This window comes from Dama dama, chromosome X, assembly GCF_033118175.1.
Source record: "Dama dama isolate Ldn47 chromosome X, ASM3311817v1, whole genome shotgun sequence".
In the NCBI taxonomy this organism is placed as follows: Eukaryota; Metazoa; Chordata; class Mammalia; order Artiodactyla; family Cervidae; genus Dama; species Dama dama.
Window position 1 is genome coordinate 31,251,250 of NC_083714.1, and position 25,580 is coordinate 31,276,829.

Below are 25,580 nucleotides of genomic sequence, written 5' to 3' on the forward strand. Positions count from 1 at the left end.
TATGCTATCTAGGTTGGTCATAACTTTCCTTCCAAGTAGTAAGTGTCTTTTAGTTTCATGGCTGCAATCACCATAGTTACATCAGTCCATCTTAAGGTTGCTAGATGTCATCAGTTTAAGAAGAGGCATCACATGCAATTGTTGTTGAAGGTATCTGCAGACTTGGAGAAAGTCTTTTCCTTGAAGTGGAGATGTCCACCATGGGAAGCCTTCCACTGATGAAGAGGGGAGCGCTGCGCAGACCCAGCAGTTAAACCGATTATGAAATGCAGCGTAGGAGTGAGCCCAGGACAGGAAGGCATTGTCTTGATGATCAAAGGGCAGACTCAGGATTTTTGGAGTCAGCAGAAGTAGGCTCACATAGATTACCAGGCCCATCTTTTGGCTCATCCAGACAGTCCCATTATGGAAGCGGATCAGGAAGAAAGTGAGCCAGGGCCTTTAGTAAGCACGGAGTAAGTTGCCCCAGTATCTAAAAGGAAATCGCCAGATTGGCCCCCCACAATTAATACCCAGGGTTCCTCAGGTGTAATTAGGACAGAAGCTTGTGTGGGGACCCCTGGGCACCTTCAGTCCTGATTGTCTTGAGAGTCCGACCCCTGAAAACTACACCTCTGGGGGCAGTCTCTCCTCCAGTGTGGTCCTTTGCAGACCGGACATGGAGCCGGAGCGGCTTAGATGCCTGAGGGCAATCCTGCTTGAGATGCCCCTCCTTTCCACAGTAATAGCAAGCCCATCTCTTTTCACCTGGGTCCCTCTGGGCATTTTTCTCAGGCTGTTAAGAATGGTTCTCATAGCTATTGTGAGGGCTTCCGCCTGTTCCTTTGTCTTTTTCTGCCTTTCTTTCTTTTCCTCATATTCCCTACCATAATAGACTGTCTGAGGCAGTTGTAACAGATTGTCTAAAGACTGATTTGGTCCATGCACCCGTTTTAATAGTTTACAGAGGATATCTGGAGCTGACTGAGTGAGAAATCTATCCTTTAAGATCACTTTTCCCTCTTCACTTTTGGGATCAATCTCAGTGAATCTTCGAAGGGCTTCTCTCAGTCTGTCTAGGAATTTACCAGGAGCTTCCTTCTCCTCCTGCTCTATGTTTGTCAATTTACCATAGTTTAAAGGCTTAGCATGCACCTGCCTGAGTCCTTCAAGAATACATATGACAAAATGACTCTGATCCCATCTTCCTTTAGCTGTGCTGTAATCCCAGTCTGGTTCTGTAATTGGGACCACCTGATTTCCAGTGGGGAGGGCGGTTATCTCATCCTCCCTCTTCCCTACTGATTCATTACCAAGCCATTCATATCCATAAGCAACCACTTTTCCCAAAACTCGAGTTTTTGAGTCGGGAGTCAGCATTTGTCCTAAGATATACATCACATCCTTCTAAGTAAGGTCATAAAGCACAATAACACCTTTAAAAGCTCTAATATATTTTTCTGGGTCCTCTAAATAGTCTCCCAGATCCTCCTTGATTCTTTGTATTCCTTGACAAGAAAAAGGCTTATTAACTCTCATAGACTGATTACTTCTCCTGGTGGGTGCTTCCTGAAGAGGCAACAGCTTGTGTGGCTGTTCCCCAGTCTCTCTGGCTGCTCTGCGCATATCAGGGATAGATTGGAGAAACCTGCTTTTCTTTATCTCTTTGTATCCTGTCCTCCATCTCATCTAGCAAAGTAGGAGGACAGGAGGGAGCTGAAGGAGTCACACCCAAATCTGTAACCTTAGGACACAAGTCTGGCATATTTCACAGAGAGAAAAAGGGCTACACATATGCTACTTCTTCCCATTTCCCTTGTTTTCTAAAGAAGCGGTCTAATTTTAAAACAGTGTTATACTTAAGAGACCCTCCAACTGGCCACTGTTTGCCATCCTCCAATGAGTACCGTGACCATACAGTATCACATAGGAAGACTTGGTGTGTCTTCTTTAAGCCCTGGGGATCAAATCTATCCCAGTTTTTCAGGATACAGTTCAAAGGAGTGAGGCTGGAATTGTTAGTTCCCATCTGTAAGAGAGAAAAAAGCGACCAGCGCCCTCTTTCTATTGGAGGCAGCCCTCCCTTCTCTAGATGGGGGTGTAGACAGACTTTACACCAAAGCTTTCCTTCCCTGGTCAGACTTAGTCTGTCCCTTACCGATGCAGGCGACATACTCGTCCCTCCCAGTTCTACCATGAAGACGGGGTGGAGATGCACCAGGGGTAGACCTGATGGCATCCCTGACTGACGTCCAGCTCCTCATCATTAAAACCTTGCTTGCCTCTGATGCCACCTGAGGTGCAATCAGAGTAACCTTCCAGAATGCCTGCCAGGCTAGACCGCTGGGGGAAACATTTGTCACCTGAGTGCCTGTGCACAACCCTGAGTATATTCCTGACCACAATAAGACCGACACGAACATAAAACAGATGTTTCTTCCAAGCATCACCACACCAGTATAAGAGTCTCCTCTGGCCCACTAAGAGCCAGCATTACCAAAGGGGAAAAAAAATTGTAGTTCCAATCTGAGTAACCTTTAACCTCAGAGATACTCTTGTAGCTAGAGTTCCATCTAATTTCTGAACTTTTGATTCCTAGTGAGGCTAGGTGCTTCCTGACCACCAATCCAAGTTTGGGACCTAAGTCACAGTACACAGTAACAGCACAGATCACAAGTCCTTTGAAAGTCTATGATCCGACAGATTAGGTTTGTACTTCAAATTTCCAAGGAGTTATGAAATGGTCAAAGAGACCGAAAAGTTTGACCGAGAAAGGAGAGTTCAGCCCACACGCTTTGCCCATATCTGGTTGGTCCCCGAAGTAGACATTGGGTGCCTCTTGGCATTGGCAGGTTGGTATAAACCCCCAACAGGTTTTTGCCATAAGCCATATGAGGTTGCCGCAGAACCGCAGAGCAGGGCTCCTCACTTACTTCACGCAGGGCATTTCATTCATTTACACAAGCACTCCGTAGAGTTAATAAAATACAGCAGAAAACGTGTTCGCTAGGAGAACAAAGAACTAGAGTTCCAAGCATCCTTATCTTGTCCTGAAGAATCCTGTATGAGCCCCCAAGATTAAAGGTTGTTGCTGAACCTCGAAAAGATGCAGGAATTCTTGGCCTCCGGAGGAGAAGAATTCAATCCGGGGCCAGAGACGAGCTTGATCGCTCAGAGCTTTTGTATAATAAAGTTTTATTAAAGTATAAAGGAGATAGAAAAAGCTTCTGAAATAGACATCAGAATGGGGTAGAAAGAGTACCCCTACTAGTAGTTTTTCTATAAAGGAAATGATACTTTGCTAAACCCAGTGCACTTCAGGATTCAATCAGTGACAATGCTCCAGACCTGACATAGGGTAATTCCCTTTCTTTAGCTCACATCTGGGCTTCCTTGGGTGGTTCAACGGTAAAGAATCCACCTGCCAATTCAGGAGATGTGGGTTCAATCCCTGGGTCAGGACAATTCCCTGGAGAAGGGAATGGGTACACACTCTGGTGTTCTTGCTTGGGAAATTCCATGGACAGAGGAGCCTGGTGGGCTACAGTCTCAAAAGAGTCAGACACGACTTAGCAACTAAATAGCAAGCTTACACTCTCTTTTAGCTGCACTGCGATCTTCCTTGGGTACTTATAGGTTCCAGCAATAATAACAAAGCCTGAGAATTCTGACTTGCTTACTTTTACTGTGATTTGACTTCCTTTAATACTAATCTTTCATTTAAACTTTCTGATATGGGTTTCTTAAAGTCTGATTAACTTTCTTCAGGTGGAGCTCCTCCAGAAGAAAAGAATGTGAGAAGAGTTTGGGACACATAAACAGTGCCCTTAGTCTTTGAAGACTAAATCTGAGTATCTGAGCATGCTCACTTAAAGGGAGAATACTTACTTCATTGATGGTCCATTTTATGCAGTTTTAAAAAATATGATATAGTAGAAAAACATTAAGTCTAAGTTTCCCAACTTCTCATTTTGATGTCCTGATTCATTTTGATCTTTCTGCTTCTTGGTTTAAAAAAAGTTGATCCTCTAATTATAGATGAAAATGCTCAAAAGGAGGCTAATTGACAAAATGGCTGATTAATTAATTCTCTGTGGTTAGCTGTGTTCCTAGTCACTCAATAGCAAGCAGCATCTAGGGATGTTCTGACCTTTCAGGGAAGCTACCTATAACATAAACTACAGATGAAAGGAAACCACAGTCCCTAATGTGCTGTGTCAATGCTCAAAGAGAATGTTAAAAGACCCGTGAAAACCAAATGCCTTGCTCTACAATTTGGTTAATTGAATAATTTTGAGTAGACACCACACATTTCAAAAATGTGTTTTACCTGTGTTTATATTATGGATCTCTGAAGGTGATTTATTTAACAGAAACATTTTAGTCCAAGATTCCCATGTGACCACTGGAAAGAACTGCAGTAACTGCAAACATTGAGTGATATTGGGAAAGAATCATTTATATTGAAAACTGAGAAGGAACAATTTACCCTAGGAATATCAATTACCTGTCTGGATATTTGCAAAGTGTCTCTTTCTGTCATGTGAAGTCATTAAAAACTCAAAATGAAACAAAGAAACTTTGTGGAGAAGACATATTTTCTATTAAATTAATTTTTAATAGAAGGATAATCACTTTACAAAATTGTGTTGGCTTTGGCCAAACATCAACATGAATCAGCCACAGAAATATATATATTCTCGCCCTCCTGAAACTCCTTCCCACCTCCCTCCACATCCCACCCCCGTAGGGTGTTATCAGAGCCCCGGTTTGAGTTCCCTCAGGTGTACAGCAAGTCCCCATTGGCTATTTATCATCTCTCTACATGGTTACATCAGGAATACACCTTTAGACACAGAAAATCTTACAGAACACCAGCTGAGAGCAGGCAGGAGTACCTGACCACTGTAGAATATATATAACCATGCAAAACTCAGTAGGATGAAGGAAGTAGCGGGGGAAGAGGAGAGTTAGCAGGATTGGACCTGCCCTTTGCAGGTGGGGGAACTAAAGAAGGGGTCCTATCCCCACATTGAGGCAATTCTTTGGAACAGAGGAGAAATATTTGAGGCTGAGAGTGAAACAGCTGATCCGCAACAGTCTAAATGAAATGAGAATGACACAGACAGTCCTTGCCACAGCCATATGTACCCTGGACATATTTTCTTTTTGAATGCAATTTCACTTTGTGAGAAAGCTGTCCTTGCTTTGTGTTGATCTTAAGGAAAAGATTTCTCTAGGTATCTGACAAAAATTATAGGTGTGATGGGTATTTTGTTTATTGTTTTATTTAAAATTCAAGTTAGTCAATGAAAAAACAGAAATTAAGGAAACAATACCATTCACCATTGCAACAAAAAGAATAAAATACTTAGGAGTATATCTACCTAAAGAAACAAAAGACCTATACAGAGAAAACTATAAAACACTGATGAAAGAAATCAAAGAGGACACAAACAGATGGAGAAACACACCGTGTTCATGGATTGGAAGAATCAATATTGTCAAAATGGCTATTCTACCCAAAGCAATCTATAGATTCAATGCACTCCCTATCAAGCTACCAATGGTATTTTTCACAGAACTAGAACAAATAATTTCACAGTTTGTATGGAAATACAAAAAACCTCGAATAGCCAAAGTAATCTTGAGAAAGAAGAATGGAACTGGAGGAATCAACCTGCCTGACTTCAGACTCTACTACAAAGCCACAGTCATCAAGACAGTATGGTACTGGCACAAAGACAGAAATATAGATCAATGGAACAGAATAGAAAGCCCAGAGATAAATCCGCGAACCTATGGACACCTTATCTTTGACAAAGGAGGCAAGGACATACAATGGAAAAAAGACAACCTCTTTAACAAGTGGTGCTGGGAAAACTGGTCAACCATTTGTAAAACAATGAAACTAGAACACTTTCTAACACCATACACAAAAATAAACTCAAAATGGATTAAAGATCTAAATGTAAGACCAGAAACTATAAAACTCCTAGAGGAGAACATAGGCAAAACACTCTCCGACATAAATCACAGCAAGATCCTCTATGACCCACCTCCCAGAATATTGGAAATAAAAGCAAAACTAAACAAATGGGACCTAATGAAACTTAAAAGCTTTTGCACAACAAACGAAACTATAAGCAAGGTGAAAAGACAGCCCTCAGATTGGGAGAAAATAATAGCAAATGAGCAACAGACAAAGGATTAATCTCAAAAATATACAAGCAACTCCTGAAGCTCAATTCCAGAAAAATCAACAACCCAATCAAAAAATGGGCCAAAGAACTAAACAGACATTTCTCCAAAGAAGACATACAGATGGCTAACAAACACATGAAAAGAGGCTCAACATCACTCATTATTAGAGAAATGCAAATCAAAACCACAATGAGGTACCATTACATGCCAGTCAGGATGGCTGCTATCCAAAAGTCTACAAGCAATAAATGCTGGAGAGGGTGTGGAGAAAAGGGAACCCTCTTACACTGTTGGTGGGAATGCAAACTAGTACAGCCGCTATGGAAAACAGTGTGGAGATTTCTTAAAAAACTGGAAATAGAACTGCCATATGACCCAGCAATCCCACTTCTGGGCATACACACTGAGGAAACCAGATCTGAAAGAGACACATGCACCCCAATGTTCATTGCAGCACTGTTTATAATAGCCAGGACATGGAAGCAACCTAAATGCCCATCAGCAGATGAATGGATAAGGAAGCTGTGGTACATATACACCATGGAATATTACTCGGCCATTAAAAAGAATTCATTTGAATCAGTTCTAATGAGATGGATGAAACTGGAGCCCCTTATACAGAGTGAAGTAAGCCAGAAAGATAAAGAACATTACAGCATACTAACACATATATATGGAATTTAGAAAGATGGTAATGATAACCCTATATGCAAAACAGAAAAAGAGACACAGAAATACAGAACAGACTTTTGAACTCTGTGGGAAAAGGTGAGGGTGGGATGTTTTGAAAGAACAGCATGTATATTATCTATGGTGAAACAGATCACCAGCCCAGGTGGGATGCATGAGACAAGTGCCCGGGCCTGGTGCACTGGGAAGACCCAGGGGAATCGGGTGGAGAGGGAGGTGGGAGGGGGGATCGGGATGGGAAATACGTGTAACTCTATGGCTGATTCATATCAATGTATGACAAAACCCACTGAAATGTTGTGAAGTGATTAGCCTCCAACTAATAAAATAAATAAATAAATAAATAAAAAATAAAAAAAATAAAATTCAAGTTAGTGACTTACAAAAGTATCCATCTTCTATACATATGAGTTTACACAATGAATTATTTGTAGATATTCATTTATAGATTTTCATCAATCTAAAATGAGGTACAGCTATCAATAATTACTTTAAATGTCAAAGAACTAAAAGATCCAATTAAAAGATATAGTTTGGCTGATTGGATAAGAAAAATAAGACCCATCTAAATGCTAACTACAAGAGCCTAATTTCAGCCCTAAAGACATTCACAAACTGAAAGTGAGGGGATGGTAAAAGACATTTCAAGAAAACAGAAATGACAAAAAATGGAAGTAGCCATACTCCCATCAGACAAAGTTAACTTTAAAACATTTGATACAAAAAAGACAAAGAGGGCATTATATAATGAAAAAGGGATCAATACAAGGAGAGGATATTATGTTTGTCAACTTATATGCACCCTAATACAGAACCAGTCTCAACAAAGTTGGCATAGAAGGAATATATCTTAATATTTTATTATGACAAACCCATAGCAAACAGCATACTCGATGGCTTAAAGACAAGAATGCCCACTATTATTACTTCTATTAACATAGACTAGGAAGCTTTATCTATAGCAATCAGACAAGAAAGAAATAAAAGGCATCCAAATTCGAAGGGAAGAAATAAAACAGTCACTGTTTGCAGATGACATGACGTTATATACAGAAAATGTTAAAGTCTTCACTAAAAAAATCTATCTGAACTAACAAATGAATTTAGTAAAGCAGCAGTAAGGTTAGAGAAATCGGTTCCTTTTCTAGACACTGATAACGAACTATCAGAAAGAGAAGGCAAAAAAATCTTGTTTAAAATTATATCAAAAAGAAAAAAAAATAGCTAGGAATAAGCTTAACCAAGGAGGTAAAAGACCTGTATTCAGAAAACTATTAATAATTAATGAAGGAAATTGAAGATATACAAAAAAAAATGGATAGATATTCCATGTTCTTAAAATGGAAGAATTGATACACCTAAAATGACCATATTACTGAAAACAATCAACTGATTTAATGCAATCCCTAGCAGAATACAAATGATATTTTTCACAAAACCAGAACAAATAATTGTAAAATGTGTATGGAACCACGAAGACCCTGAATTGCCAAAGAAATCTTGAAAAAAAAAAAAAAAAAGAACAAAGCTTGAGGTATCACCCTCCCTTAATTCAAAATATACTACAAGACTATTGCAATCAAACAGCATGGTATGATACTAAGACCAAAAAAAAAAAAAAAAAAAAGACAAACAGATAAATGGAACAAAATAGAGAATCCAGAAGGAAACCATCAAATCTAAAGTCAATTAATCTATAACAAAGCAGTTAAGAACACACAATGGGGAAAATAGTCTCATTAATAAGTTGTGCTGGAAAAGCTGGGCAGCTACATGTAGAACAATGAGATCAGTACACTTCCTCACATCATATACAAAAATAAAGACAAAATGGATTAAACACCTGTAAGACCTAAAACAATTTTTACAAGAGGACATCAGTAGAACACTGACATAAATCATAGAAACATTTTTTGATCTATCTCCTCGCAAAAGAAATAAAAACAAAAATAAACAAATGGTTCTAATTAACTTAAAAGCCTTTGCACAGCAAAGGAAATTATAAACAAGATGAAAAGACAACCCTCAGAATGGGAGAAAATATTTGCAAATGAAGCAACTGACAAAGGATTAATTCCTAAAATACACAAAGAACTTCATGCAACTCAATATAAAAAAATGGGCAGAAGAACTAAATAGAAATTTCTCAATATAGGATATACATATGGCCAAGAAACACATGAAAAGATGCTCAATATCACCAATTATTGGAGAAATGCAAGTCAAAACTACTATGTGATATGACCTCACACCAATCAGAATGGCCGTGATCACAAAATACAAACAATAAATGATAGAGAGGGTGTGGACAAAAGGGATCCTTCTTACATTTTTGGTGGGAATGTAAACTGATACAGCCACTATGGAGAACAGTATAAAGGTTCCTTAAAATACTAAAAATTGAGCTATCATATGACCCAGTAATCTCACTACTGGGTATATACTCAGAAAAAAAACATAATTTGAAAAGACACATGAACCCCCAATTTCACTGAAGCACTGTTTACAATAGCTAGAACATGGAATTGACCTAAATGTCCATCAGCAGAGAAGTGGATAAAGAAGATGTGGTACATACATATACACAATGGAATATTGCTCAGCCATAAAAAGGAACAAAATTGGGTTATTCATAGAGACGTGGGCAAATCAAGGTACTGTTCTATAGAGTGAAGTCAAAAAGAAAAGTAATGTATATTAACATATATATGTGGAAGCTGAAAAAATTGATATAGACTATGTTATTTACAAAGCAGAAGTAGAGACATAGATGTAGAGAACAAGCATATGGATATCAAGGGGATTGGGGGGGTGGGATCAATTTGGAGATTAGTATTGGCATATATACACTATTGCTAGTAGGTATAAATCAAATAACTAATGGCAGGCTGCAGTCCATGGGGTCACAAAGAGGTGGACACGACTGAGCAACTGAACTGAACTGAATGAGAACATACCGTATAGCACAGGGAACTCTACTCAATGCTTTGTGGTAAGCTAAATGGCAAGGAAATCCAAAAAATAAGAGATATATATGTGTATATACCTGATTCATTTTTGCCATAAAGGAGAAACTAGTACAACACTGCAGAACAACTCTATTTCAATATAAACTTTAAAAAAAGTCATATCTTTGTATGATGACAGATGGTTACTAGACTTATTGCAGATCATTTGAAATGTATAGAAACATCAAATCACTGTGCTGTGCACCAGAACCTAATATAGTATTGTATAGATACGTTAATTATATTTCAAAACAAATGAACACATAGAAAAATAGATCAGGCTTATGATTTTCAAAAGAAGGGTGTGTAGGGGGCACTGAATGAAGGTAGTAAAAAAATAGAAACTTCCAGTTACAAGATAAATTAAGAACTACAGATGCAATGTACAACATAATATAATTAACACTGCATTTGGTTCACATAACCACAAACTCCACCATCAACCTTATCAATTTATCATAACTGGTAACAGTAACTGAAATTTTCCCTTTGTATTTAATCTTCTCCAAGTAATTTTCTGACAAATTCAATCTATGTTTATTCCTCCATCCTTCACTTACTTTTCACTTGTGTATACAGCAGATGCACAATTTCAGACTACAAAATTTTCTTTTTACTAGTTCTTGCTAGAAATACTGACACCCTCAACAATATAAAAATCTCCCAATGCTATTAAGAAAATTTATTTTTCTATGCAATTCTGTTGAATAAATCCAAAGAGGCTCTCTCTTCTTTACTATAGATTATGTGCTTAACTGTAGAATAACCAGTCTCATAAATGAATACTGATATATGAAACAAGGAAGTAAATATATATATAGCTACCCTAGAAATAAAGCATATTTCCTCTCCAATTTATACATTGTATCTTTCTTAAAGCAAACTATTATCAAAAAACAAAATGCAAAACAAGATATATCAAGTGAGACTGTTATAAAAATCTTTTTGAAATTGTTCATCATAAAATACAAGAAGATGTTTTAAAGGTGTTTGCAATTTAACTGCATTTCCATCTTGTTTCCTTGACTTTTTGAGTAATCTGTTCCATAATGTGTTTTTATAATTGAGGGAGATGAAAAGTGAAATTGATAAAGATGCATAATTGGTTTCTCTTTTTATGGGTGCTTCTGTTCAGATTTTTATGTTGTCTTCGTGTAGAATGTTAAAATTCAAAGAAGATTTTGCAGATGGTATTTTAATTTTTTTTTTCTCTAAGCTCTTTCAGTACACAGCATTATGTTTGATGTCTTACAAGGAATAATTAGTCTTAAGAAGCAAGACAATCTTGAGGTATGTTGGGATTTTTTTTCTAGCTTGAACAAATGGAACTTAAATGGACATTGTAGAAGAAATTTACATACCTCCAGTTATAATCAAATACTTTATTCATTCCTGAGAAATGTGGGTGAAATCCCTCATAAGTGTTTTTGAACCACACACAAAAAAAATGGTTCCTCAAATAACAAACAGCTTGCTTTCAGAAATTTCCAAGAGCTATATCTAGGCATCAAATATTAATTCAGGTTATCACATAATATTGTGATACTTGGTTTGAGGATATCTGGGCTGATACACTAAATCAAAGAAACATTTATAATTTGATTATGTTCTCTCATGTGTTATAATTATTGACCCATAAAATATAAATAATTACATAAAAGATCAGCCAAATTAAACAGGTAATTAAATGTAAATTAGAGATACATTAATCTGGTCTTGTAACCCATATGCCCTGGACCTGGAATACATCAAAATACTCAAAAAAAGTAATTTAAATAGATAAATATATAGGAAGGAAGGGGGAAAGAGAGAAAGAAAAAGCTAGATTGGATGGATGAATAAATGGGTAGATGATGGATCAACTGATGTGGATGGCTGGGTAGATCAATATAGATGGATGGATATTAGATATTAAGAGAATATATTGTCATGAAAAATAAATGCTACAGAGTTCTATAACTCTACAGAATTCTTGTGAGGAACCTGACTAAATAACTCAAAATAAATTGCTTCAGACATGATTCAATTAGGTGACAAGACTAATATTGTGGCTTCTGGATGTAATAGGAAAAATTCCTAGCACCAGTAAATCAAGATCATTCAGTGATTCCTTATGTCAACATCACATACTTAGTCCCTATTGTGAGCTCAGAGACTGAGTGCTTTGGTTGGAACATACTATAAGCGAAAGCATTAACCTGTTCCCTAAGGCAATTTTATTAGTTAGAGGCCAACACCAGACACACATACACGCAAACATATACTTTGAACTCAGCTGGACCAAATTCATTAACCAACCTATGTCCAAATGTGACAAAATATGATGACCTTCCAATATTCCCATCAACTGAAATATTTATTTTCATAATATTTTACTTTTCTTTTCTAAGGAAGTATAAGCAATATTTTGAAATAAGTAGAAATAACAAAGGTATGAAGGAAAATGTTGATTTTCTAGATTTTAAAGTGCTGGAAATTGCTTTTTTTGTATTATGCTTTTATTTTGCCCTTTTCTGCTGTAATGAACTTGTCACTATAAAATTGATTTCAAGCATGAATATCTATTTGCTTGGCCAAAGCTTATTATATCTTCTTGGCTTTAATTATTATAAAGTAACATTTAATGAACTTTTGGTGGAAAAAATCCTACTCTGAGCATGATTTATTGTTAAGTTATGGTGCTGAGTGAGGCGGTTTAAAATATTTGTAAGTGCTTTTTGATGAATAACTGTTAAATACAGTTTTGAGAATACTGATTTTTAAACTCAATCATGCTGTTTTAAGAAAAGAGGAAGAAGCAAAAGTGTAAGCTAATTGTAAGATGTGGCTAAAAGAAGCTAATCTATTCTTAACCTTACTTCATAAGTGACAGCAAAATTAAATGGAGACAATCATGAATCACAGGAGGATGAGAGTTGGGTAACTAATTGGCCTATTTTCTGTGCTGTCAGAATCCTCTCAAGCAATTTTCTTCAATTATAACTGCAAATCAGCATGCTATTTCCTCCACATGAACTATCTGTTGCCTGAGGACTAACTAGGTATCCTGGGATAACTCATGATGAATTGTTAGAGACCATTTTCCACTAGTGAATCATTACAGGGAGTTCATAGTGAAATACCAGCATTAAAACTCTCTAAAAGTTCAGGGTGAAAATATTCACAAAAAATGCATTATGTGTAAAAGGATAACTGCTTTGGTCATCAACAAGAATTAGATCATTCTGCTATCAAACTCTGTGAAATAATCAAGAAAGCAAAACAGACATCAAAATATTGCCCTCATGTGCTGAACTCTCTGCTGGATATAGATGTCCCCTAGTAGCAATTAAATGCTATGGTAGCCAGATACTGTTGGTAGCTTCAGTTTGGATTGTGCCTTTGCTCTGTAATTTTAACACAATCAACTGCTATTCAGAATGAATTATACCCTCTCTCATTTCACCTGGTTAAATCATTTCCTACATTTAATCTTATGTTCCACACATCAACATCCCTATCATGTTCTACTAAAGATGAAAAAAAGCACTATAATTTCAGGTTTTCACTTTAATAATTAGCAAAATGCTCTTCTTCCAAAATTCATATTCCTTTATGCCAATACAGTAGGTATGTGACAGGTAGACTTCAAGAACTACCAGGAAAGTGACCCAATCTTCCATGGAAATACCCAGTTGCAAGACAAGAAAATAAAATGTTTGGGGAGAACTTCTTCTAAAGTACAAGCTAATTATTTTTATAATAAGATTTTTGAGTTTAGGAGTCTAAAGTGTCATCCAATATATTAAAATCCATATAATAAAAAACATTAATATGATATCATAGCTATCTTACTATGTCATCACAAAATATAATTGGAAATAGCTAACTGTTATGGTAGTGGTATTTTAAGTGTATTTTCTATACTTTATCAAAGCATATACAGGATTTTGTACAGTGTTTATTTAATGAATGTTGTTGAAATAAGTTTTCAAATAATAAATCTATTAGGTATTACACAGAGACTTATAGGCAAAGGAAGGGAATGTACATGATGAATGCAAACTCTTGGAATTTCTATGGGAAATTACGTTGACTTAAATATCAATAGCTATTTAGACATCTGAGGTTAGGCCTTGAGGAGGAAATAACACATCTTTAGTCCATAAAGAATCTTTTAGGTGTCCAAAAATACAACTTGAAATATGTAAACACATCATGTACTCTTGAGAAAAATAGATTGAACTCTCTTAAAAACTATTCAAGACCTCAAATAAATCCATATTTAATCCTTAGTTTGGTTTTGTTCTAAGATTGTTTTAACTGTTATCTAGGAAATCTGCACATCAAAGTATGAGTTTAATGGTGACAGATTTTATTTCCTTTTGGCTTTTTTGTGTTTTATACTGTTAAGAATTCCTTCAATGATTGGGCACCACACTCCAAAGAATCTAATCTACCCATAATAGCAAAAGTTGACATTTTAAAAACAATAAAGCAAAACTCTTTTGTTGTGAGTCACTGAATATAACCATGTATACAATAACTTTATAGGTGGGAGAGTGAGAATACTAATTATTTTGGAAATTGCAGTTATGCTAAAGTTGCATGATCAAATATTAATGTATCCTTTCTACATTTTAAACTTTGAGAAGCAGAGTCATGGTTTGATCTTTTTTAATCTCATATGTTAGTTCTCATAGTGTGTTCTCAATAAATAAGTATTGAATGATTGCTTAAATGGGTAATTAAAATAAAAACATAAAGCCAAGATTAACAGCTTCATGGGAGTGATGTCAGTATCATGGAAGAATAAGATGCTCCCTTTGGATCTACACTTCACTCTCTAAGTAGTAAAATATCCATAGCTCAACAAAGGTTCCACCATCCAACATATCAGGATACCCAAGAGATTCCCACTGCCGTACATCTGAAGGTAGGAGGATTTTGAAGACAGTGGTGGGGAAAAAAAGGAACAGTGGAGGTAGTGCCTACAATCCAGTGCTACCAGCTGCAGTAGCTGAGCACACAGCCCCAGAGAACCTGGAAACAGCAGTACAGATGGCGCATTTCATTCCAGCTTCCCACAGCAGCACCCATGATCACAAGGAATATGGCAGCTGAAGCAGCAAGGTGCGTGATCCAGGTCCCTCTAGGTGTTGTCACCTGCAACTTTGATCTGGCACCTTTAACTTATCAACCCTGGATACAGCAAAGGAGCATGACCCAGACACCCCCACAATTATTATGCCCCTACCACATTAGTGGTGCATCCAATTTAGGCAATCCTAGATACAGCATAGGTGCCTACAATCCCAGTGTTCCCAAGAATGATGCCAATGATAGCAGAGACAGTGTGAGTAGTAAGGCACCAGCAACCCAGGAGGCATAAGCAGTGATGACAAGAGCATTGGTGACAACTCTGACAGAGGCAGAAGAGGGTGGAAAGCGTTGATTCTCAAAATCTGCTGAAGGCAGCTCAGGAAAAAGAAACCAAAAATTTGTGCAATGGCACCGCCAACTGAAAACAAAAGAAAGGTCTCTAATTTCCAATTTATTAAATTGTTGGAAGTAAAGGAAACTAAACTTTAAGAAAGATATTTGCAGCTTCAAATGTAGCAACAGAGGAACAACACATAAAGCACCATGAAAAATCACAGTAACATATATCAGAAAATTTAATAACAACTCTCCAGAAATCTAACTCAAAGTCCTGGAAGATTGTGATCCAATTGATAGAGAATTCAAAATAGCTGTCATAAAGAAACTCATACAGGAAAAGTCAGAAAGGCAGTTCAATGAGTTCAGGGATAAATTTATGAACAGAAAGAATTAAATAAATTAATGAATTAAATAAATAAAGGGATTTAAATAATTAATATTGAAATTAAATATTAATTAAACATATTAATTTGAATAATAAGAGAAATAAATAATGAACAGAGGGAATACTTTACCAATGATATTAAAAATATAAACAACAGAAATTATGCAGTTGAAACACTTAATAAAAGGAATAAAGAATGCATTGAAAAGAATCAGAAATAGCGCAGGTAATAGGAAAGAATTATTGAGCTTGAAGATAGAAATCCAGAAATGATTATGGCAGAAGAGGAGAGAGTAATAAGATTTTTTTAATGAAAAAAAAAATACAACAAGAATTATCCAACTTCATTAGACAGAGCTACATAAGGGGGGGGGGGTAGTAAATGTATCCCAGAAATAGAAGAGAGGAAAATGGGAGAGAGACCTTATTTCAAGAAAAATAACTGGGAACTTCCCAAACCCAGGGAAGGTAATGGATATACAAGTTCACAAAGCTAAGAAAATGCCCAAATAACTCAGCAAAAAAGACCTCCAAACATACTAGGGCAAAACTGCCAAAAGTCAATGACAAATTTTTTTTTTTTTTTTTTTTTTTATTTTTTTCTTTTTTAATTTTTATTATTATTGTTTTTTTTTCCCAGTGGGTTTTGTCATACATTGATATGAATCAGCCATGGATTTACATGTATTCCCAATCCCGATCCCCCCTCCCACCTCCTGAAAAAGTCACCCCATTAGGTTATTAGCAGATTTCTCATCAGAAACTCTCCATCCAAGAGAGAGTAGAATGACATATTCAGAATTTTAAAGATAAAAACTGTCAGCCAAGAAATTTCTATCCAGCAAAGTTAACATTAAGTTATAAAGGAGAAATAAAGGTTTTTCAAGATAAACAAAAGCTAAGGGAATTCATCACCACTAGACTTGTTTTACAAGAAATATTGCAAATAGCTCTTCCACTTGAAATGAAAAAGGCAAAAAAGTACACAAAACTTTAAGGTGACAAATAGAAGCAGAAAATTACAACTCTTTATTAATACAGGCAGTTAAGCAATTACAGTGAAAGGTGAAGGGTAAAAATCATTAAAATAACTATGGCTACTTCAATTTGATAAAAAAAAAACTCACAACATAAAAAGGAATAATTTTTGACAACAAAAACACAAAAGGGTAAGAGAAAAAGGACTGAACCTGTACAGCCAAGGAAAATAAGATACTATCAACAGAAAAAAGACTATTTTACTTATGAGATGTTTTATACAAATCTCATGATGAAAAGAAAATATAAGCCTAGAGAAGAAACAAGGAACATAAACAAGAAATTGAGAAAAACATCAGAGAAAACCACCAAACAGAAGTGGCAAACAGAAACACAAGGAAAAAGAAACAATGGAGATATAGACAAGCAGAAAACAAAAGATAAAAGAGCAATACTAAATCCTCATTTATCAGCAATCATCCTAAATGCAACTAAATCATCCTAATTTAACTCAGATGACCATTATATATACTACTGTGGGCAAGAATCCCTTAGAAGAAATGGAGTAGCCATTATAGTCAACAAAAGAGGATGAAATGCAGAACTTGAATGCATCTCAAAAATGACAGAGTGATCTCTGTTCGTTTCCAAGGCAAACCATTCAATATCACAGTAATCCAAGACTACATCCTGACCAGTAATGCTGAAGAAGCTGGAGTTAAACAGTTCTAAGAAGACCTACAAGACCTTCTAGAATGAACACCCAAACAAGATGTCCTTTTCATTATAGGGGACTGGAATGCAAAAGTAGGAAAACAAGAAATACCTGGAGTAACAGGCAAATTTGGCCTTGGAGTACAGAATGAAGCAGGGCAAAGGATAATAGCATTTTGCCAAGAGAATGCACTGCGCATAGCAAACACCCTCTTCCAACAACATAAGAGAGTACTCCACACATGGACATCACCAGATGGGCAATACCTAAATCAGATTGATTATATTCTTTGCAGCCAAAGATGGAGAACCACTATACAGTCAGCAACACCAAGACCAGGGCCTGACTGTGGCTCTGATCATGAACTCATTATTGCCAAATTCAGACTTAAATTGAAGAAAGTAGGGAAAACCACTAGACCATTCAGGCATGAAATAAATCAAATCTCTTATGATTATACAGAGGAAGTGACAAATAGATTCAAGGGATTAGATCTGATAGACAGAATGCCTGAAGAACTATGAACGGAGGTTCATGACACTACAGGAGGCAGGGATCAAGACCATCCCAAAGAAAAATAAAAGCAAAAAGTAAAAATGGTTGTCTGAGGAGGCCTTACAAATAGCTGAGAAAAGAAGAGAAGTGAAAGGTAAAGGAGAAAAGGAAAGATATACCCAATTGAGTGCAGAGTTCCAAAGAGTAGCAAGGAGAGATAAGAAAGCCTTCCTTTCTGACCAGTGCAAAGAAATAGAGGAAAACAATAGAACGGGAAAGACTAGAGATCTCTTCAAGAAAATTAGAGGTACAAGGGAACATTTCATGCAAAGCTGGGCACAATAAAGGACAGAAATGGTATGGACCTAACAGAAGCAGAAGATATTAAGAAGAGGTGGCAAGAATACACAGAAGAACTATACAAAAAAGATCTTCATGACCCAGATAATCACAATGGTGTGATCACTCACCTAGAGCCAGACATCCTGGAATGCAATATCAAGTGGGCCTTAGGAAGCATCACTACGAACAAAGCTAGTGGAGGTGATGGAATTCCAGTTGAGCTATTTTAAAACCTAAAAGATGATGCTGTGAAAGTGCTGCAGTCAATATGCCAGCAAACTGGGAAAACTGAGCAATGACTACAGGACTGGAAAATGTCAGTTTTCATTCCAATCCCAAAGAAAGGCAATGCCAAAGAATGCTCAAACTCTTGCACAATAACAGTCATCTCATAGGCTATCAAAGTAATGCTCAAAATTCTCTAAGACAGGCTTCAATAGTACATGAACCATGAACTTCCAGATATTCAAGCTGGATTTAGAAAAGGCAGAGGAACCAGAGATCAAATTACCAACATCCGTTGGATCACGAGAAAAGCAATGAGTTCAAGAAAAACATCTATTTCTGCTTTATTGACTATGCCAAAGCCTTTGACTGTTTGGATCACAACAAACTGTGGAAAATTCTTAAAGAGTTGGAAATACCAGACCACCTGATCTGTCTCTTGAGAAACCTGTATGCAGGTCAGGAAGCAACAGTAGAACTGGACATGGAACAACAGACTGTTTCCAAATAGGGAAAGGAGTATGTCAAGGCTGTATATTGTCACCGTGCTTATTTAGCTTATGTACAGAGTAAGTACATCATGAGAAACACTGGGGTGGACGAAGCACAAGTTGGAATCAAGATTTCCAGCAGAAATATCAATAACCTCAGATATGCAGATGACACCACCCTGATGGTAGAAAGTGAAGAAGATCTAAAGAGCCTTTTGATAAAAGTGAAAGAGGAAAGTGATGATGTTGGCTTAAAACTCAAAATTCAGAAAATCAAGATCATGGCATCTGGTCCCATCACTTCATGGCAAATAGTTGGGGAAACAGTGGAAACAGTGAGAGACTTTATTTTTTTGGGCTCCAAAACCACTGCAGATGGTAACTGCAGCCATGAAATTAAAAGATGCTTGCTCTTTAGGAGAAAAGTTATGATGAAACTAGACAGCATATGAAAAAGCAGAGACATTACCTTGCCAACAAAGGTTTGTCTAGTCAAAGCTATGGTTTTTCCAGTAGTCATGCATGAATGAGAGAGTTGGACTATAAAGAAAGCTGAGCACCGAAGAATTGATGCTTTTGAATTGTGGTGCTTGAGAAGACTCTTGAGATTCCCTTGGACTGCAAGGTGGGGAAGGAAATGGCAACCCACACCAGTACTCTTGCCTGGAAAATCCCATGGATGGAGGAGCCTGGTAGGCTATAGTCCATGGGCTCGCAAAGAGTTGGACACAACTGAGTGACTTCACTTACTTACTTCACTTACTTGGACTGCAAGGAGATCCAACCAGTCAATCCTAAAGGAAATCAGTCCTGAATATTCATTGGCAGGACTGATGCTGAAGCTGAAACTCCAATACTGTGGCCACCTGATGCGAAGAACTGACTCACTTGAAAAGAACCTGATGCTGGGAAAGATTGAAGGCCAGAGGAGAAGGGGACCACAGAGGATGAAATGGTTGGATGGTATCAACGACTCAATGGACATGAGTTTGAGTAAACTCCAGGAGTTGGTAATGGACAGGGAGGCCTGGCGTGCTGCAGTCCATGGGGTTGCAAGGAGTCGGACACGACTGAGTGAATGAACTGAACTGAACTGATCCTAAATGTAAATTGATTGAATTCACCAATCAAATGACACAGAGAGGTTAGATTAGAAAGGAAGAAGTAAAACTGTTACTACTTGAAATTGAAATGATTTTATATATATGAATTACCACAAAGACTCCATTGAAACTGTATTGGAAATAAGAAATGAATACAGTAAAGTTGCAAGGGAAAAAATATACAAAACTTATTGTAATTCCTGTACTTTAAAAACAAATAACAGAAAGAGGAATTAAGAAAAGAATCCAATTTACAACTGCAACTAAAATAATAAAATGCCTCAGAATAAGGAGTTAAAGACTTCTATGCTGAAAAGAATTGAAGATGACACAAAGAAATGGAAAGATATTCCACACTAATGGATTGAATAATTAACATTGTTTAAATGTCCATATTTCCTAAAGTAATCTACAAATTCAGTACAATCTCCATCCAAAATCCCAAAAACATTTTCCACAAAAATAGAACAAAAAATCCTAAAATTTGTATAGAACCACAAAAGACCTGATACTGTAGAAATCCTAGAAGAAAACATTGATATACACACTTTGACATTGGGCTTAGTAATATCTTTTTGGATATGTATCCTATGGCAAAGGAAACAAAAGCAAAAATAAATAAATAGGACTATATCATACTACAAAGCTTTTACACAGCAATTGAAACCATCAACAAAATGAAAAGAAAATGTATGCAGTGGAAAAATATATTAGCGAATCATATCCAATAACAGGTTAATATACAAAATATATAAAGAACTCAGGGCTTCTCTGGTGGCTCAGATGATAAAGAATCAACCTGCAATTGAGGAGACAATGATTCAATCCCTGGGTCGGGAAGATCCCCTGGAGAAGGAAATGGCTACTCACTCCAGTGTTCATGCCTGGATAATTCCATGGACTGATGAGTCTGGCAGGCTCTAGTCCATGGTTCTAAAAGTCATACACGACTGAGTGACTGACACATACATATAAAGAACTCGTGCAACTCAACAAGAACAAAAACACAATCAGATTTTAAAAATGGACAGAGGACCCTGTTTGGGGTCCTTTTGAGTAAATATATACAGAAGGCCAATAGGCACATAAAAAATGGTCAATATTGCTAATTATTAGGAAATGTAAGTTAAGACCAAAACGAGATATCAACACCCCACTTTAAATGGATAATATCAAAAAGACAGAAAATAATAAGTGGTGATGAGAAAGTGGAGAAAAATGAACTGATATACGCCTTTGATGAGAATGTAAATTGGTACAGTCACAGTGAAAAACAGTATGGAGATTTCTCAAAAAATTAAGAATAGAACTACCATCAGTTCAGTTAGTTCAGTCGCTCAGTCGTGTCCGACTCTGCGACCCCATGAATCGCAGCACGCCAGGCCTCCCTGTCCATCACCAACTCCCGGAGTTGACTCAAACTCATGGCCATCGAGTCGGTGATGCCATCCAGCCATCTTATCTTCTGTCATCCCCTTCTCCTCCTGCCCCCAATCCCTCCCAGCATCAGGATCTTTTCCAATGAGTCAACTCTTCACATTAAGTAGCCAAAATATTGGAGTTTCAGCTTTAGCATCAGTCCTTCCAATGAACACCCAGGACTGATCTCCTTAGGATGGACTTGTTGGATCTCCTGGCAGTCCAAGCGACTCTCAAGAGTCTTCTCCAACACCACAGTTCCAAAGCATCAATTCTTTGGTGCTCAGCTTTCTTCATAGTCAAACTCTCACATCCATACATGACCACTGGATAAACCATAGCCTTGACTAGATGGACCTTTGTTGGCAAAGTAATGTCTCTGCTTTTTAATACGCTATCTAGGCTGGTTATAACTTTCCTTCCAGGGAGTAAGCATCTTTTAATTTTATGGCTGCAATCACCATCTGCAGTGATTTTGGAGACCAAAAAAATAAACTCTGACACTGTTTCCCCATCTATTTCCCATGAAGTGATGGGACCAGATGCCATGATCTTAGTTTTCTGAATGTTAAGCTTTAAGAACTACCATATGATCCCATTATTTAACGTCTGCATATTTATCCAAGGAATATGAAAATGATAACTCTAAATTATATTTTCACCCTATGCTCTTAACATTATTTACAATTCTCAAGATATGGAAACAATCTAAGTGCCTATTGATGAATGAATGGATAAAAAAGATGGTGTGTGTATATATACACTATAGAATAGTACTCAGCCACAAAATGATGAAATCTCGCCATTTGCAAGAACACTGATGGCACTTGAGGATATTATGCTAAGTGAAATATGTCAGAGAAAAACAAATACCATATGATTTCATTCATGTGGAATACTTTTTAAAAACTCAAAATAATCAAACAAATAAAACAAAAACACATAGATATGGAGAACAGATTGGTGGTTGGGCAGGGTGTTGGGGAAGGCAAAATAGGTTAAAAGGGGTCAATTTTATGGTAATAGATGGAAAGTAAACTTATGGTGGTGTAGTCTATAAAGAATTCAAATTGTAATGCTGTACACATGAAACTTACATAATCTTATAAACCAATGTTACCTCAATTTAAAAAATAACTTCTTAAAAAAGTAAGAAGTCATGCTTGTTTTCAAACTTGAAACCTCTCTGTGAATCATAGGAGGATCACCTAAATATTAATTGGTTATGAGAAAAACTTGTTGCATTTGTAATAGTGACACAAGTAACTTGTATCTATATTTACAAACATAGATATTCATACATACTAATATTGTCATGTGTGTATATTAGTCTCTCAGTTGTGTCCAACTCTTTGTGACCCCATGGACTGTAGCCCACCAGGCTCCTCTGTCCATGGAATTCTCCAGGCAAGAATACTGGAGTGGGTTGCCATGCCCTCTTCCAGGGAATCTTCTTGACCCAGGGATTGAACCCAGGTCTCCTGCATTGCAGGCAGATTCTTTAGCATCTGAGTCTTCAGGGAAATCCTTATATTGTCATATTGTAGGCGATTTCCCTGTTTTATCACCTCTATTTGAAAACATGTGCATTATAAACAACTTTTAAGGTTATTTGAGTAATAAACTTGTTTAACATTTTTTCACCTCATTTAAGAAAGACTATGCTCATTTAATTAACCATGATTTTTCCCCTTAAATCAATAATATTTCTCTTGATAATTTCATAAAAGTTCTAACTTCTACATGAATTTAACTTCTTTAAGTTAAAATTCAACTTCATAAATTTCAACTTCTATATGAATGGCACTGACAAATTAAATAGAGAATAATTTTAATTTAATTAAAACTTAAAAGTAGACTACTTCTTTGAAGTTGACTAAATATAAAAGGCATAGGAACTGGCATATTCAGGCAATAATATTTGATTTTTCTTAAGAGGACAAGACAAGATTTTAAGATTCAAGACTATAAAAAATTTTCCATGTACAACTTCTGTTTGATTTTTATGATTGATAAATTTAAGGATTTGTGTTATTGTTTTTTTTTTTTCTTTTTGACCTTTTTCATGAAACATTATGTGCATATAGCACACCAAAATGTCACAACTAATAGTCCCACCTATTCTTCCACTATTACAACTAAAGTACATTTTGTTAATCTCACAAGACTGACTGATACGTATATCTGGCACTTTATTTGTGTAACCATGTAACACATACACACACACAAAAAAAAACCTGAAGTTTGTATTTATAAGCCAAAGTGGATATGAATAACAAAGCTGCCAACTTGAAGGGGATAGTACAGAATATAATACTTAGCTTGGCTAACATTCATCCTGAAACATTTGTTATCATGCTAAGAAGCATGAGATAACTGACAACTCTCCAAGAGATAAAAATTCTTCTATTATTGCTAAAAAAATTAAAAAAGCAATGCCAGATCTTCTACCACAACCCTCTTTTTCCAAGAGGACAGTTATTTTAATAAATCCCAATGTTTTTCTAGATTAACTTTTGGGAGTTTACTTATCAATTATCACTGACTGCACCTAAATAAGTTAGCTATTAACAGAGTGATTAAATTCAAAGCATTAAACCCAAGTCAATATGTATGTCTAATATTGTGATTAATAATTCAGTAAGATATAAACATAATAAGAGAAAATAGTAATCACAATTCATCATTCATGTATTTTTTTTTCATTCATGAGATATTTATTAAAATAATACATTTAGGGAAAAAAATCAATACAATGTATACATCATTACTGAAAACTGTATACCATCATACAAAAAAGGATTTTATTTTGGGAAGCCGATTCCTAATTTATGGCAAGTTTTACTTTAGAAATAAAACCACAAAACAACACAATCTAATTCAATCTTAAAGGCTGGCATGCTGAGCAAGGAATGTTCTTATTCTTTGTAGGAGTTCCTTCTTTACACTGTCAGGTACCAGGGCTCTGCCTTTTGGTGTGATTTCAGCCACCAAGTCATCAACAGTAACGTGTTCTAGTCCCTTTTCTTTAATTACCTCTTTACAGTGTGCCTTCAACTGATCCTTCCAGCCACATTCAATTAATTTAGCTCTCAGCAACTCTTTGAGGCGTTCTCTTTCTCCAGTTTCTATCAACTTTTGGTTAATCGCTGCTCTCATCTGCGCATCTTTGTTCATCTTGCTAACCACCATCACCGCGGGCGAGGGCCGTCCCTTCCCAGCGACGAAATGACCCTTGCGCTGACGACCGTTACCTACCACACTCTTCGGCTGCCCGGACCTAGACCCTCAGTAGCTCGGGCACCTAAGCACACAGAAAGCTAGCACACGCATTTCCATCATTCATGTATTTTTAATAGCGTTACTATTAGCTAATATTTTGAGTGTTTGTTGTTTTGTTGTTGTCCAGTCACTAAGTCGTGTCTGACTCTTTGCCACCCCATGGACTGCAGCACACAAGGCTTCCCTGTTTTTCACCATCTCCTGGAGTTTATTCAAACTCACGTCTGTTGAGTTAGTTATCCTATCTAAGCATCTCATCCTCTGCCACCCTCTTTTCCTTTTGCCTTCAATCTTTCTCAGCATCAGGATCCTTTTCTGTGAGTCAACTCTTTCCACCAGGTGGCCAGAGTATTAGAGCTTTACTTTGTGCCAGGTTCTATGTACATTGCATGTATTTTCTCTTGTTAAAATCACAGTAATACCCTTTATAGATGAGGAAATCGTTTGGCATTGCACCATTCCAGCTGAAGTACAAAGAAATTATGAAAAAGCATGCATTTGAAGTAGTGACCAAAATTTATTTTAAAAGAGGCTTTTTTCTTTGGTGGGACAAAATTATAAAGCCTGCGTTATAATAAACTGCTAATAAATTAAGCCTATATACTCTAACAAATAAGGTTTAAAAGATCAGCACAAATTATTTGTTTAAAGGGTATTTTAATTGGCAATATTTTATACTTATGAGTCATTAGATCATGTTAAATGTATCAGTTATCAGTTATTACTAGATTCAATGAAGATTCAAATCCATATTTATGGGGGGATGACCCAGAAACTGAATAAGTAAGAATTACAGCCTAGAAAGGTAGAAGGTAATGTGGAACAACAGATTAAGGAAGTCTA

General features: G+C 36.5%; 1 protein-coding gene across 1 annotated transcript; it reads right to left on the reverse strand.

Moving 5' to 3' along the window:
- Nucleotides 1–24,149: 24,149 nt before the first annotated feature.
- On the reverse strand, nucleotides 24,150–24,786 carry LOC133053105 (transcription and mRNA export factor ENY2). Its single transcript, XM_061137950.1, has one exon. The coding sequence runs from the start codon at nucleotides 24,645–24,647 to the stop codon at nucleotides 24,342–24,344; it is 306 nt and encodes a 101-aa protein (XP_060993933.1). The 5' UTR covers nucleotides 24,648–24,786; the 3' UTR covers nucleotides 24,150–24,341.
- Between the last annotated feature and the right edge of the window lie 794 nt (nucleotides 24,787–25,580).

Excerpts from the sequence above, each read along its gene's own strand:
- LOC133053105 (XM_061137950.1), bottom strand. The coding sequence starts at position 24,647 with ATGGTGGTTAGCAAGATGAACAAAGATGCGCAGATGAGAGCAGCGATT.